Source organism: Symphalangus syndactylus, chromosome 13, assembly GCF_028878055.3.
Source record: "Symphalangus syndactylus isolate Jambi chromosome 13, NHGRI_mSymSyn1-v2.1_pri, whole genome shotgun sequence".
NCBI classification, from domain to species: Eukaryota; Metazoa; Chordata; class Mammalia; order Primates; family Hylobatidae; genus Symphalangus; species Symphalangus syndactylus.
In genome coordinates, this window is record NC_072435.2 from 59,658,876 (window position 1) to 59,674,963 (window position 16,088).

The 16,088-nt window shown below is 50.0% G+C and overlaps 1 protein-coding gene across 13 annotated transcripts in view; it reads left to right on the forward strand.

Annotated features, from left to right (window-relative positions):
- The window catches only part of WDR62 (WD repeat domain 62), a 50,072-nt gene that overhangs the window by 2,381 nt on the left and 31,603 nt on the right, over positions 1-16,088 (forward strand). For 6 of the 13 annotated variants that reach the window (XM_063614135.1, XM_063614133.1, XM_063614136.1 and 3 more), the window contains exons 2-9: positions 2,169-2,260; positions 3,368-3,430; positions 9,669-9,726; positions 9,969-10,139; positions 11,021-11,158; positions 11,567-11,749; positions 13,608-13,768; positions 15,399-15,588. In XM_063614135.1, the coding sequence (XP_063470205.1) occupies positions 2,169-2,260; positions 3,368-3,430; positions 9,669-9,726; positions 9,969-10,139; positions 11,021-11,158; positions 11,567-11,749; positions 13,608-13,768; positions 15,399-15,588 (1,056 nt within the window). Of the gene's footprint in view, positions 1-2,168; positions 2,261-3,367; positions 3,431-9,668; positions 9,727-9,968; positions 10,140-11,020; positions 11,159-11,566; positions 11,750-13,607; positions 13,769-15,398; positions 15,589-16,088 lie in introns of those variants that run through there. The other 7 variants (XM_063614134.1, XM_063614137.1, XM_055239643.2 and 4 more) reach the window with 4 other exon arrangements.

A 16,088-nucleotide genomic window follows, 5' to 3' on the forward strand; every position in this document is an offset into this window, starting at 1 on the left:
CTTATATGTTCCTGAAAGTGCCCTTTGAGCTATTAAACTACATATAACAATAGCAAATTCAGAGAGGCGTTATAGCAAGGTGGCTAAGAGCACAGACTGTTGCTGATGGTATGGTTGGACCCAGGCAGCCTGAGCTTAAACTTTAGTCCTGTTCTTCCTGGCAGGTTATGAACTTTTCTTTTTCTTTTTTTTTTTTTTTTTGTGAGATGGGGTCTTACTCTGTCATCCAGGCTGTAGTGCACTGGGGTGATCTCGGCTCACTGCAGTCTCAGCCTCCCTGGGCTCAGGTGATCTTCCTACCTCAAGCCTCCTGGGTAGCTGGGACTACAGGGCATGCCACCATACCTGACTAATTTTTTTGTGTTTTTTGGTAGAGTCAGGGTCTGGCCGTGTTGGCCAGGCTGGTCTTGAACTACTGAGCTCAAGCGATCTGCCTGCCTCGGCCTCCCAAAGTGCTAGGATTACAGGCGTGAGCCACTGTGCCCCGCCAAGTTATGAAGTTATCTGTGCCACAGTTTTCTTATCTGTAAAATGAGAATAATGATGTAGAAATCTCTCATAGGGTATTTGTGAGGATTCAATGAGGTCACATATCCTAGGCACTTAGAACAACACTGGCACGTGGCAAGTTGTTAGCTAACTCTATTCATGTTAGCTAATACTGATACTATGACTGTGTATTTGGGGTAATATTTATTTTTTTTTTTTGTTTGGCAGCACAGAGTTGATCTGTCTTGCAAAGACCTAGTCTAAAAGTAACTATTCATACTAGTGCCCAGTAATGCTGATGGACAGATAAGACAACATGAGTGCCATGGCTTGGTTGTTTGTGTTGGAATCCTGGCACTACCCCTTCCTGGATGGGTAACTCCTCTTGGCCTCTATTTCCTCATGTTTCGTTCCCCCTTTTTTTTTTTTTTTGATGTGGAGTCTCACTCTGTCACCCAGGCTGGAGTGCAATGGTGCCATCTCAGCTCACTGCAACTTCTGCCTCCTGGGTTCAAGCGATTTTCCTGCCTCAGCCTTCTGAGTACCTGGGATTATAGGTATGGGCCACCACACCTGACTAATTTTTTTGTATTTTTAGTAGAGACAGGGTTTCGCCATCTTGGCCAGGATGGTCTCAAACTCCCGACTGAGCCACCACACCCAGCCTTGTTTAAATTTTAAATATTACTGTTCATGTGGTTTTTTTTACTTGTTGAAACCGCTCAAATTTCTGGACTGTGAATCTAATGTGGGGAAACTGTCTACCTTTGGTCACTACTGTGTCTCTCCTGTACAGCCCAAAGTGCTAGCTTTGGAGCCATACTGCCTGGGTTTGTATATCAACATTGCCACTCGCAGATGTAGGATCTTGGGCCTCAGACTTCTTACCTGTAAAACAGGGGTGATAATAGTGCCTTCTTCGTGGCTTGTTGTGGGGATTCAAGTCTTTTATACATATGAAAGTACTAAGAGGCTGGGCGCAGTGGTTCATGCCTGTAATCTTAGCACTTTGGGAGGCCGAGGTGGGTGGATCACCTGAGGTCAGGAGTTCAAGGCCAGCCTGGCCAACATGGTGAAACCCCATCTCTACTAAAAATACAAAAATTAGCCGGGCATGGTGGCATGCGCCTGTAATCCTAGCTACTCAGGAGGCTGAGGCAGGAGAATCGCTTGAACCTGGAAGGCGGAGGTTGCGATGAGCCGAGATCTCACCACTGACTCCAGCCTGGGTGACAGAGCAAGACTCCATCTCAAAAACAAAAAAAAGTACTTAGAAACTTATTCAAAGGTCACCTTCTCACCGCGGCATTCTCCCCCTTCCCCTGCACTCCTAATCTCCTTACCTGCTTTCTTCTCTCTTGTACCCATCATTACTTGGCATCTATTTCACATATTTGTTTTGCTCCTTTTCTATGTCCTACATACCCATCACCAGTAGAATGTGAGCCCCACAAGGGCAGGGATTTGTCTCCTCCTCACCACTCTGTGCTTTTCACCTAGCGTTGTATTTGTCAAAGGAATGTTGAGAGACCAAGTGTTAGCTGCTGGTGGATGGCGTGGCCACAGAAGCTCAGTGAGTGGGTGTTGAATGTAGCAGGACCTGAATGGGTGGCCAAGGCGGCTGCACCATCTGGCGCCGGCTAGGGCGGGTGCCTCTGACTTGGGCTTTTTCTTTGCAGGTGTCACTCGAGAAGGTGCTTGGCATCACAGCCCAGAACAGCAGTGGCCTAACCTGTGACCCCGGCACAGGCCATGTGGCCTACCTGGCAGGGTAAGCAGATAAGGGCCTCCACGCTAATCATTGCTAGGGAATTTGGAGCTTGGAACCCGAAGCTATCTGTAAATCGCTCTGAGCCTCATCTTTCTCACCTGTAGAATGTGGATAATGGGGCCTGCCTCTGAGAGCTGTGGAGAGGATTCCATAGCCCCCTCTCTGTCTAGAACAGTTCCTGGCATGTAGTGAGTGCAATGAAAATCTTTATTATGACTACAGGGGAGAGGTGACAGCGATTCTGGGAAAGACAGGTGATTAAAGTCCACGCTGTGGTGTCAGGTAACCTGGATTTGTGTCCCAGCTCTGCCATGTGTGCTGCTCTCTGAGCCTCTTCCTCTGCCTCTGTAAAACAGAGCTAGTGACCCCCTCTGCTTGCATAGTTGAGAAGACTGAAGAAGATGCTACAGCTGTTCATTCCATAAATACTCATGTAGCCTGGCACTGTGCTAAGGACGTCCCCTCTCTGGGTTTGTTTCCTTATCTATAAATGGGCCTAAAGAGTCCTGACCTGACCTGGCAGTTGTGAGAATTTAAAACAATTACATCTGTCTCTCTCTCTCTTTTTGTTTTGTTTTGTTTTTTTGAGACAGAGTCTGGCTGTGTTGCCCAAGCTAGAATGCAATAGTGTGAATAACAGCTCACTACAGCCCCAACCTCCTGGGCTCAAGCAATCCTCCCATCTTCACCTCCCACGTAGCTGGGACTACAGGCACATGCCACCACGGCCAGCTAATTGTTTTTAGTGTAGACGAGATCTCACTCTGTTGCCCAGGCTGGTCTCAAACTCCTGAGCTCAAGTGATCCCTCCTCCCCCCCGCCCCCTACCCGCCCTCCCAAAGTGCTGGGATTATAGCCAGCTTAAGGTCTTAACTAGCCTAGGGCCTGACAGACATTACCTCAGAGGAAGTGTTGGTTTCTATTTAAGAACATAGTAATTTTAAAGTGCCCTAGAATTCTCAGCGTAAACACCTGGAGGAGGGGGAGGAGGAGACCAGAGAGAACCGAGGGAGCTTGTTTATTTGTGGGCTTTTCTGGTGGGAATAGAATCATCCCAGGACCCCAACACTCCCCGCAGTTGAGGCACATTTTCCTCTTTTTTCCCAGCTGTGTGGTGGTGATTTTGGACCCCAAGGAGAACAAGCAGCAGCACATCTTTAACACCGCCAGGTAGGCTGAGGCCTGGGCCCAGGGGCAGGGGTGGAACCAAGGGCTCAGCACGCCTCCCCTCCCCCACACATACCTCCCCCATGAGCCTGGAGGTACTCATGGGTAGGTGCTCACTCATTCACTCACATGTTGGCTCAGCAGCATTTGCCTGTGCTGGGTGCTGTTGTGTGTGCTGGGTGCTGTTCCGTGTGCTGGGGACACAGCAGTGACCAGAGGAGACGAGAATCTCTGCTTGCTAGAGCGAGACCGACTGTAAACTAGTCAGCAAATTACTGGCTGATCATGATCAGTGCTATGGAGGAAATGATGGAGGATGTCTTCAGGCAGGTTTGTGGGCAGAGAATAGGAGGAAAGCCTTATCAGAAGGCTCAAGGAATGCCGCCTTGACTCTGAGACCTGAAGGAAGTGAGAGGGTGACCCATAAGAAGCTGTGTAGGGAGAGCGCTTCAGGCAGGGGGCACAGCAAGGGCAAAGGCCCTGCAGTGGTTAAGAATCTTGGGTGCTTTAGAAGCAGCCAGGGATCTGGGTGCCTGGAGAAAGGGAGCAGGGGAGATGAGGCTGGAACAGGCAGAAGCCACATCCCGTAGGCCTTGCAGCCTTGGAGAGGGGCTGCATAGCATGCTGAGTGCAGAGAGCAGCCACAGGAGGGCACCACAGGCCAGGGATGTGCTTTTCACCCCCAGCCCTCCAGCAGCTCTATTCCCTGCTTTGTTTTTCTCCACAAAATTTGCTCCCATCTCTGATAATGCTGTCCAGTTTCCTCATTGATGGTATTCACTGTGGGTCTCCCCTCCTCAGTGTGAGCACTCTGAGAGCAGGGACTTTCTCTGAGTTCATTTCTGTGTCCCTAGCACCAAAGAGCACTATCTGGCACATTGATGGCTATTTTCTAAGAGAAAGACTGAACATGATTTGGGTTTTAGAAAGATCCCTTCAGCTGTAAGTTTACTGGGGAAGGACCCGCTCCTCTGCCTTGGGGCTAACTGATCACTGTTACCCTGGGGATGTGGTCCCAGTAGGGCTGTGACCTTTGGAAGGCACACCATGTCCCTCCTTGGCATAGCTCAGGCTCAGCTTCTTTGGCCCAGTTCTCCAGGTGGATGGATAAGGAGTGGGTTTTCTCCTGCCCTTGTGGTCCCTAAGATACGGTCCTTAAGCTACGGCAGGTTCTTGTTATCTGGCAGAAGTGCATTCCCTCTTGAAAGTGGCTTTTTGGACCTTTTGCTCCTGTGGGTTCTGTTACTGGTGATAAGGGCAGAGCTGGGTTCCATTCCTAGCTCAAGCGTCTATTCACTGTGGAATCTCAGGTGAGACACTTCTTTCAGAGCCTTGGTCTCCTCTGAAAATAAAATAGCTGCCTCCAACTGGGAGAGCATTCGTAAGGCAGCAGCTACAAACCAGAGTCACACAGACTTGCCCAATACAGTGTGTTTTAAAGGTTGGATAAGTGGACAACATTTCAAGTTTTTTAACACAAAAATCCAAATGTCCCTCTTGTTTGGAGAAGTGAGAAATTCTCTGGCCTCTGGGGCCCAAATTCCCCTGTGGCAGTGATGGGCTGAGCTTAGTGAAATTTGTCAGGCGCGTTGTGGCTAGTTCCTCACACCTGTGTTGCCTCCGTAAACCTGTGTTGCCTCCGTAATCCCTGTAGGCAGTGGAGTGGGTGGCCTGGATCTGTAGTAGATGGCACGCAGGCGCCCGCCCTTGGCCACCAGTGGGTGTGCATTAGGAGATGGTGTGGCCAGTGTGGGGATTTTCACTCCGACTGCATATCAGAATCACCTGGTCCCTGTGCCTCACCCCAAGAGAAGGCCAAATCAGTTGATCTGGGATGAAACTTGGGCATTGGCAATTTGGAGACTTTTTATATTGAAATAATTTCAGACTTAGAATAGTACAAAGAGCTCCTATATACCTATGTACCTTTCACATATTTCACAAATGTTAGCTTTTTTTTTGGACACAGAGTCTTGCTCTGTCACCCAGGCTGGAGTGCAGTGGCACAATCTCAGCTCACTGCAACTTCCACCTCCCGGGTTCAAGTGATTCTCATGCCTCAGCCTCCCAGGTAGCGGGGACCACAAGCATGCGCCACCATGCCCAGCTAATTTGTGTTTTAGTGGAGACGGGGTTCATCATGTTGCCCAAGGTGGTGTCGAACTCCTGAGCTCAGTCTGCCTGCGTCAGCCTCCCAAAGTGCTAGGATTACAGGTGTGAGCCATTGCACTTGGCCAAATGTTAGCATTTTACCACATTTGCTTTATCATTTTTTGTCTATATACATATTAATTTGTTCTGAACTATTTGAGAATCAGTTGTAGACATGATGCCCCTATATCTCTAAATACTTCATGCCAGGCATGGTAATTCACACCTGTAATCTCAGCACTGTGGGAGGCCTTGGAGGCAGGAAGATCACTTGAGGTCAGGAGTTTGAGACCAGCCTGGGCAACATGGCAAAACCCTGTCTCTACTAAAAATACAAAAATTAGCCAGGCCTGGTGGCAGGCGCCTGTAATCTCAGCTACTCGGGAGGCTGAGGCAGGAGAATTGCTTGAGCCTGGGAGGCGGAAGTTGCAGTGAGCCAAGATTGTGCCACTGCACTCTAGCCTGGGCAACAAAGCAAGACTTCGTCTCAAGAAAAATAAAGTAAAATAAAATAAATACACTTTGAGAGGCCGAGGCAGGTGGATCACCTGAGGTCACAAGTTTGAGACCAGCCTGGACAACATGGTGAAACCCTGTCTCTACTAAAAATACAAACATTAGCTGGGCGTGATGGTGGGTGCCTGTAATCCCAGCTACTCGGGAGGCTGAGGCAGGAGAATCGCTTGAACCCAGGAGGCAGAGGTTGTAGTGAGCCAAGATCACGCCACTGCACTCCAGCCTAGGTGACAGAGCAAGACTCCGTCTCAAAAAAAAAAAAAAAAAAAAAAAAAAAAACTTAATAAAATAAATACTAAAGTGTGTATTTCCACAAAAAAAAAAAAAAAAAAAAAACGACAATCCTTTTAAACTGTAATACATCCAGCAAAATCAGGAAATGAAAATTGGTACATCATTCTCATCCACTCCCCAGAGGGCTCCATTCAGGAGTCAGCCTTTGTCCCATGAATGTCCTTTATGGCCAAAGGATTCCATCTAGAATCACACATTGCACTGAGTTGTCCCCTCAGTCTCTTTCAGGCTGATGTGGCTCCTCTGTCTTTTCTTGACTTTCAGGATCTTGACACTTTTTTTTCTTTTTGAGATGGAGTCTCTCTCTGTCATCAGGCTGGAGTGCAGTGGCGCGATCCTGGCTCACTGCAACCTCTGACTCCCCGGTTCAAGTGATTCTCCTGCCTCAGCCTCCCAAGCACCTGGGATTACAGGCATATGCCACCACGTCCAGCTAATTTTTGTATTTTTAGTAGAGCCAGGGTTTTACCATGTTGGCCAGGATAGTCTCGATCTCCTGACCTCGTGATCCGCCTGCCTTGGCCTCCCAAATTGCTGGGATTTACAGGCGTGAGCCACAGCACAGCACCCGGCCACTTTTTTGTGTGTGTTTTTTTTGAGACGAAGTGTCACACTGTCGCCCGGGCTGGAGGGCAGTGGGGCAATCTTGGCTCACTGCACCCTCCATCTCCTGGGTTCAAGCGATTCTGTGCCTCAGCCTCCTGAGTAGCTGGGACTACAAGCACGCACCACCACGCCTGGCTAATTTTTTATTTTTTATAGTAGAGACGGGGTTTCACTATGTTGATCAGGCTGGTCACGAACTCCTAACCTCATGATCCACCTGCCTCAGCCTCCCAAAGTGCTGGGATTACAGGCGTGAGCCACTGCGCCTGGCCGATCTTGACACTTTGAGGATTGTAGATGAGGTATTTTGTAGAGTGTCCCAGCATTTGAGTTTGTCCGATGCTTCCTCACGGGCATACTCAGGTTCTACATCTTTGGCAGGAACAGATCAGAAAGGGTGCTGTGTTCTTCCTGGTGCCTCCTCTCAGGAGGTCTCCCATGACTGGTGGTGTTCACTGGGAGCACTTGGCCAAGGTGTTGCCTGCCAGATTCCTGCACTTCAAAGCCTCTCTTTTCACCTTTGTGATTAGCAGGTATCCTGGGGACATCTTTTCTGAGACTGTGCAAATATTAACCTGTTCCTCACCAAAGTTTCAGTCAACTAATCTTAGGCTTTGACACTTTTCAGACGCTCCCCAGGGAATTCTAATGTACAACCAGGACTGAGAACTACTGGCTTAGAGATCAGGGCTCTGCCCTGTCTGGTTAGGTAACTGCAGGCAGGGGACTTCCCTGTGTTGCAATCACCTCATCTGCAAAGTTGGTTCATGAGAGCCCTGACTCCATGAAGCATGCTTGAGGAATCAGTGCACTGATGGCCACACAGCATTTGCCAGAGGGCCAGGCACAAGGTCAGGGCATGCGACAGGTTAGAGGTGGCTACAGACAACAGAAACCCCTCCACAGCATGGCTTAAAACCCAAGGGCATGCTCTTCCTGCATGTCATAAGTCCGGAGGTGGGCCCCCAGGGGCTGTGTCTCTGAACACCACATTTTTTTTTCTCTCTCTCTTTTTGAGACAGAGTCTCACTCTGTTGCCCAGGCTGGAGTGCAGTGGCGCGATCTTGGCTGACTGCAAGCTCCGCCTCCTGGGTTCACACCATTCTCCCGCCTCAGCCTCCAAGTAGCTGGGACTACAGGTGCCCGCCACCATGCCCGGCTAATTTTGTTTTTGTATTTTTAGTAGAGACAGGGTTTCACCATGTTAGCCAGGGTGGTCTTGATCTCATGACCTTGTGATCCGCCCACCTCGGCCTCCCAAAGTGCTGGGATTACAGGCATGAGCCACTACACCCAGCCCCGCTTCATTTTTTTTTTGAGACAGAGTCTTGCTGTGTTGCCCAGGGTGGAGTACAGTGGCACGATCTTAGTTTACTGCAACCTCTGCCTCCCGGGTTGAAGCAATTTTCCTGCCTCAGCCTCCCGAGTAGCCGGGATTACAGGCTCCTGCCACCGCACCTGGCTATTTTTTGTATTTTTAGTAGAGGTGGGGTTTCGTCATGTTGGCCAGGCTGGTCGCGAACTCCTGACCTCAAGTGAACCACCCACCTCTGCCTCCCAAAGTGCTGGGATTACAGGCGTGAGGCACCTCACCCAGCCCCCATTCCTTCTCTCCTGTTCCACCCCATTTATTGTGAGGCTTCTGGTCTTGAAGTCACTTCATGGCCCAAGATGGAGTTCTGGCTATCGTGTGCATATTTCAGGAGGGGAACTGGTGGGAAGCAGGGCAAAGGGTTCCCTTTGACAAGTATTTCAGGAAGTCCCACACAGCATGTCAGTTTACTTCTCCTTGGCCAGACTAAGTCATGTAGCTGTACCTGCATAGTTGCAAGCATAAAACTGGGGTTATGTCAGTGAGGAAGGAGAGGCGAGTGGATATCCAGGAGGCAGCTTGCCCTGTCTGTTGCAGTAAGGAGCCACGGGAAGCCTGGGAAGCAGGTTGACTTGATGAATATTCCATGAAGTTGCCAAAGTCTCACTTAGCGACATTTACTTAGTTATCTGCACACCAATTTACCATCTCACGTAGGGAGACAGTTATTAGATGGTTAAGGAACAAAGGTGAAAACAAGATTAAAAGAGAGAGGGGAGAAGAAGGAAACCATACAATCTGGGAACAGTGAATCTTGCTGCCAGAAACCTGCGAGCTAGCTTGTTCATTCAGTCCTTGTGCAGGCTAGCTAGGAGTATCAGAAACATTTTGGCTGTTTATGGATTTTCCAGAATACATTGAGTATTTAGCAGTGGAGCACACGCTGCAGGCTACCTTGGTGTGATGCCTGCCAGGATCCTCCCATCAGCACCACCCGTTTAGTTAGGCCAGGCCTGTACCATTTTCTGCATCTCTATTTCTCAGTGTTATAGGGTGGATAGGGTCTTAGGGTACCCACTGCGGCAGAGGGAGAAGAAAGCAGGGTCTGCATACAGTGTCTACTCCATTTGGGTTTGGTGTCTCAGGGTAGAAGGGGCCTTTGCATTTACCCCCATTTCCCTGTGTGCTTTGCTGGGCACACCAGCAGCACTGGCTCTGTGGGAGCTGCTTGAGCTCACCTCTCCTGGCCTCTTCCGAGGCTTGGGAGGCAGGAGAGGGCAGAGTCCTGTCAGAGTTGCCAGGATGGGGTCTGGCTGGCCACCCTCAGCGGAACCAGTGATCAGCTCTTTTCTTTATCCCCAGGAAATCTCTGAGTGCTCTGGCCTTCTCCCCTGATGGGAAGTACATAGTGACAGGGGAGGTGAGTCATGATCGTGATTGAGTGGGAGTTGGGGACTGGGGGGTCTTGGAAGCCATTCCTTCTGCTCCTGGCAGGCCTGTGAGTCCCTGGAATAGCTCCTTCCTGGGCCAGAACAGCCCTGTAGCAGATGGGGGAGGTGGCTTTTGGGCACATCCTGTGGCAATGCCATCTTTGGCCTTGACAGCCCCTCTAGCCCTGCCCAGTACAGAGCCCAGCAGCAGTAATGACCCCACCTTCCCTAGAATGGGCATAGGCCTGCCGTGCGCATCTGGGATGCGGAGGAGAAGAATCAGGTGGCGGAGATGCTAGGCCACAAGTATGGTGTGGCGTGTGTGGCCTTCTCACCCAATATGAAGCACGTCGTGTCCATGGGCTACCAACATGACATGGTGCTCAACGTCTGGGACTGGAAGGTAAGAGCCAACCAGCAGGCCTGTGGCAGGCAGCTAGCTGCCAGAGCATCCTATGTCTTGGGCACAGGGAGAGCTACATGAGAGGACGCAGTAAAGTGCTCACTCACCCAACAGATAACAGCTATTGAACAACTGTGACATGCTGATACCTTATTGTCGGGCACAAGACAGGTTCCCAGCTAGAAGAATTATAAATATTTTTATATTGACCAGCTGTGACCTTAGGCAAGTGACTTAACATCTCTGTGAGTCTGTTTCCTCCTCCTCTGTTAGATGGATATAGTAGTACTTATCTTGTTGAGTTGTGAGACTTTAATGAGTTGATAAGCACTGGAAGGCTGGGCTTTGGAACAGCTGTGGAGCTGGCAGAAGTGGGTACCAAGTCCTGGCTCTGCCCATAACCCACTGTGTGACCTTGAGCACATGACATCTCCCCCTCTGAGCCTGGTAGGGTTGGGGAGAAGCACCTCCCTCATGGGGCTATTGAGAGATTGAGGGAATTTCATGGGTTATCCTGTGAAGGGTTCAGGGCAGGGCCCAGAGCAGAAGCCCCATCTGTGACAGCCATAGATTGTGTTGTCCTTACATCCCAGCCATGACTGTCAACAATACCATGTGTGGGCTGCAGAGCTTAGACCCTTGGAGAGAACTCTGGAACATACTGTCCCATGGGGACCACTCCAAGCCTCTGTCCCCTCCTCTGGCGGTGAGGAATGAGCAGGGTGCCCCACATAGGTTTCCCCATACAGCAGCTCCCTGGAGGGTCCTAGGAAGACAAACTTGGAGCGGGGACGAGCAGGGAGTTCCAGCCTGAGGGCAAAGGCACAGACAGTCCAATGGAATGAGTGCTGGCATGAGCTTCTCTGCACTTATTCTTCCAGAAAGACATCGTAGTGGCCTCCAACAAGGTATCTTGTAGAGTCATCGCCCTCTCCTTCTCAGAGGACAGCAGCTATTTTGTCACTGTTGGGAACCGGCATGTGAGGTTCTGGTTCTTGGAAGTCTCCACTGAGACAAAGGTGAGTTTCTGTCCCTGCCCCTTCAGCCAGGCCCTGAGGGAGTCACCATCGGTGGCAGCATGGGCTCCTGTTTCTCCCTGAGATTAGAGGGCAGCGGTCTCCGGCCATTTGGCCTCTCAGGGGCCCAGCTGCAGCTTCTGGGCCTACTCTCAGGGTGCTGATGCACAGGCCCTGCCAGGAACCCCCTGACCCTAGGACCAGCTCTCATTCTTGGACTGCTGCTGTCCAGCCCCTCTGTCCAGAGTGGTAGAGTTCTAGTGTTTTCTTCCCTTCTCCTCCATTTGGAAGAGCTTCTTAGAGTTCTCCTGTTTCGTTGTGTCCTATCATCTGGTCATGGAGGTCCCATCGTGGCCCTGTTGGGGGCTCAGCTGTGTGGACAGTATCTCACTCTGCCCTCTGTGTCTCCAGGTGACGAGCACAGTGCCCCTTGTAGGGCGCTCGGGCATCCTGGGTGAGCTGCACAACAACATCTTCTGTGGTGTGGCCTGCGGTCGGGGCCGGATGGCGGGCAGTACCTTCTGTGTGTCCTACTCGGGCCTCCTCTGCCAGTTCAATGAGAAGAGGGTGCTGGAGAAGTGGATCAACCTGAAGGTACCACCTCCCTCTCTGCCATCAGTTGGACAGACTCTTTCTCATGATATATGTCTGCAGGGGTGCTCATCAGCATTGACCACACAGGTTCTGCTTATGTGACTAGTGGTGAATGACTCCCCATCTCTGAGCTTCAGGTTCCACATCTGTAAAATGGGAGTACTGCTGTCCTCCCCACAGAGCTGATAAGGAAGTCAGATAATATAGGCAAGGCAGTGAGCACAGTGCTTGGTACCCTGAAGTGGGCTCAAGGTGACAGTTGTTTTCCCATGACTATTTGATCTACTTCACATTTCTTTTCTCCTTTAAGCACTCTAGCTGGTAGAGGATTGCATTTTTTAAAAATCAGAGGTACCATTGATTTAATAACTTTTCAGTCAAAAAAGACTACACAAAATACATAAACTTTTATTTATTTTTATTTATTTTTACGTTTTTTGTTTTTTTTTTTTTTTTTTGAGATGGAGTCTCACTCTGTTGCCCAGGCTGGAGTGCAGTGGCGCAATCTCAGCTCACTACAAGTTCCGCCTCCCAGGTTCAAGCGATTCTCCTGCCTCAGCCTCCCAAGTAGCTGGGATTATAGGCGCCTGCCACCACGCACAGCTAATTTTTGTATTTTTAGTAGAGATAGGGTTTTACCATGTTGGCCAGGCTGGTCTCGAACTCCTGACCTTTAGTCAAGATCCACCCGTCTTGGCCTCCCACTGCGCCCGGCCATAAACTTTTAAACTAAAGCATGATCTATCGATACAGTGCGGAGCTTCTTTCCTTTAGTATCTGAAGGTTTGAGTCCAAGCTGTTTTCCCATCTGGAATCAGTTGCGCATTTGGCTATCCGTCTGAGCGTTGTGGTTTTCTCTCCTGTTCCTGCCATGCCTTTGTGACTCACTCAGGAGATCACCTTCGAGGTTATTGGCATGTGGAAGAGTTCCAAGTTTTATCTCTGTCCTAGTTGGTTAAACATAATTTTCTCTTTTTCAAGCAAGTGAAAAGCTTTCAATAGATAGATGTTTAGTTCCTAAGCACTAAATGACTCATAAATTAAGTCCCTGTAGATTGGGAAAAACTCCTTAAACTGTGTCTAGAGGTCTAGCACTTCCTAGTAGGATAGACAGTCCTTTCTAGATACTGTAACTTTTTTCTGTACCGCTTTGGAGTACAGTCTTTATGAGTTGTTTGTAAGCAAAAGGGAATAAAATTTAAGCCTAAAGACTGGGCGCGATGGCTCACATCTGTAATCCCAACGCTTTGGGAGGCCGAGGCAGGTGGATCACCTGAGGTCAGCAGTTCAAGACCAGCCTGACCAACATGGTGAAACCCCATCTCAAAATACAAAAAATTAGCTGGGTGTAGTGGCGGGCACCTGTAATCCCAGCTACTCTGGAGGCTGAGGCAGGAGAATCACTTGAACCCAGGAGGTGGAAGTTGCAGTGAGCCGAGATTGTGCCATTGTACTCCAGCCTGGGAGACGACAAAAAAAAAAAAAAAAAAAAAAACTCCATCTCAAAAAAAAAAAAAAAAATTAAGCCTAAAATTCAACCCTGTTACTACAAGTGACTTACCTGAAGTTGCAGTCTGCTGAACAGGTATTTTCCGTACACAGCTACGTTTCTCTGTAGACAGCAGTGACAGTTCTGTTTCCGTTCATGCCTCTGCCTATCTGCTGGCCTATGTCTTTCAATAGCAGCAGTATACTATATCCTGATTTCACAAATCTTAAAATATGCTAAAATGGGTGTCTTAGACCCAAGGAACTATAAGTCTTCTCTGGAGGCCTAAGGCTGCTCTGTCGGTCCCCATATCGCTGGGCCAGGCCACGTGAAGCACCAAATCCACTGGGGTCCCTTTTGCCCCTACAGGTCTCCCTGTCTTCCTGCCTCTGTGTCAGCCAGGAGCTCATCTTCTGTGGCTGCACAGATGGGATAGTCCGCGTCTTCCAGGCCCACAGCCTGCACTACCTCGCCAACCTGCCCAAGCCACACTACCTTGGGGTAGACGTGGCACAGGGCCTGGAGCCCAGGTACTGCCCTGTGGGGAGAGGGAATGGGAGGGGCCCACCCAGAGTCTGTCCACTGGCATTCATCCATGCTTCCAGATCCATCTATCTGTGTGTCCATCCCACAAATACCCATCATGACTCTCGGCCCTGGGCGTTACAAAGCAGAAAAGTCCTTGCCTTCTGAGGCAAGCCTCACAGTGAGAAGTGAGGCTGGGTAGGGGGAAGAAACGGCGAGAAAACAAAGGAATAAACAATATCATTTCAGATAGCGGTCAGCATGGTGAAGAATAGTGCAGAGCAGGTGTGAATGTGGTGGGGTGTTTCTATCCACATGGCTGACCCCTACTAAGCGGCTGCTAAATGCCAGCCCTGGGCTGGAAGCAGGACACACCTATAATGAAGCAGCAAAATCTCTGCCTCTGTGCAGTATAGCAAGGGGGCTCGATGATAAGCAAGTAAACAAAAAAGATAATTTCAGATAGGTATCAGTGCTTTGGGGAACACAGCAGGGACTCGGGAAGGAGAGTGCCCAGGGTTGGGCTGTGCTGATTGGGTGTGTGGTGAGAAGGAGCCACTGTGTGGAGAGCTGGGTCCCAGCAGTTGAGGTGACAGCACACTGGGCTTGTCATGTTGCAGGAATAGTAAGGAACTGTGTGGCCAGAGCCCAGTGTGCCTGGGGAGGATGGTGGGAGATGAGGCCAGTGTGGGGCGCCTGTAGTCTATCCTCAGGTCAGTGGGCAGTTGGCTGGGGGTTTCGGGCGTTGGGGTAAATGACCAGGCCTTACATGTTAGGTCCCTCTGCTGCTGTGTCAAGAGTGGATAGAAGCGCTAGGCTGTGGCTTTCTTCTCCTTTGTTGCAAGTCTGTTTTATGGAATCGGGGGCTACCTAACCAGGGGGTGCCAGGTGCCTAGGGCTGCCTCTTTGTGGATTTCTGGATACTAGCTCCTGGGTGCCTTTTCCACGACAGGGCCTGAACAGGGGAGCTGGGTGTCATGAAGGAAAGGAGGGGGCGAGCAACCCACAGGTAGTGTTGTGTTGTAGTAGCCGGGCTCACAGCTCTGCTGTCTTCTGTTGTGCTGTGTGACCTTGGGAAGGTGACTATACCTCCCTGTGCTTCCGTTTTCTTATGTGTAAAATACAGTACCTAGCTCTTATCATGGTTGTGAGAATTTATTGCAGGTAAAACTCTCGGCCTGGCACAGTGTAAATGCTCAGTAAACTGTAGCCTTCATAGGGAGACCCCAGGCCAAGGGACAGCTCCCCAGCCTCCTTAGGACACAGAGGCTTTTTGATCATGCATTGGTGAGGCCAAGAAGAGGTGGGACCTGAGATACATGCGTATTATCTTTCTATGCTCAGAGAGAGAGCAGGAGCTTGGGTTGGGTGAAATGATGGGCGGTAAATGTTCATAGGAATCAAAAACTCAATTGCTCTCAGGGCCAGGCAAAAATTTCTGGTTTGTATCCTCTATATGAGAAGCAAAGCAGAGGAAGAGGGAAGAGGGAGAAGTAGAATTGGAGCAGGTGAGATGGATGGCCACAAATACGATAAGGGATGGCATTGCCGGGGAGGCAGCTCCACTGTCACTAGAGGTGGCTGTCACTACTCAGTGACATTGATGGTGATTGATTACCCATGTGGCCTTGTTAGCTTCCTCTTCCACAGGAAGGCGGAAGCAGTCTACCCAGATACAGTGGCACTGACCTTCGACCCCATCCACCAGTGGCTGTCCTGCGTGTATAAGGACCACAGCATCTACATCTGGGATGTCAAAGACATCAACAGAGTGGGCAAGGTTTGGTCAGAGCTCTTCCACAGCTCCTACGTTTGGAACGTGGAGGTGAGCCCCCCCACCCCTTGCCCCTGCTCAGCCTCTGCACAGTTCCCCACAGTTTGGGAACCCATTCAGTAATTCCTTCAGAAGATACTCATTGACTCCCTCCTATGCATCAGGCCCTGTCCTAGGTGCTGAGGACACAGACACAAAAACCCTGCCCTTAACGAGCTCACATTTGGATGGGAAAGGAAACCTGGAAACATCATCAGCGAATAACACACCAAGCAGCAGTAACCCTCTGAAGAAAAACGAGGCGGGGAAGGGGAAGGGGAATCCAGGTGGTATTCTAGAGAGGAGAGGGGTCAGGGAAGGCCTCCCTGAGGACATATGAGCAGAGACCTGCAGGAAATCGGGGAGTGAGACCTGCAACGGCTGGGGAGAACCACAAGCACAGTGCAGCAGGAACATGCACTCCTCAGAGAGCTTTGTTGTGGAGGTCGTTTATGTATTTCACTGCTTTTTTTAAAAAGGAGTTGAAGACGGGACATGATGGCTTACGCCTG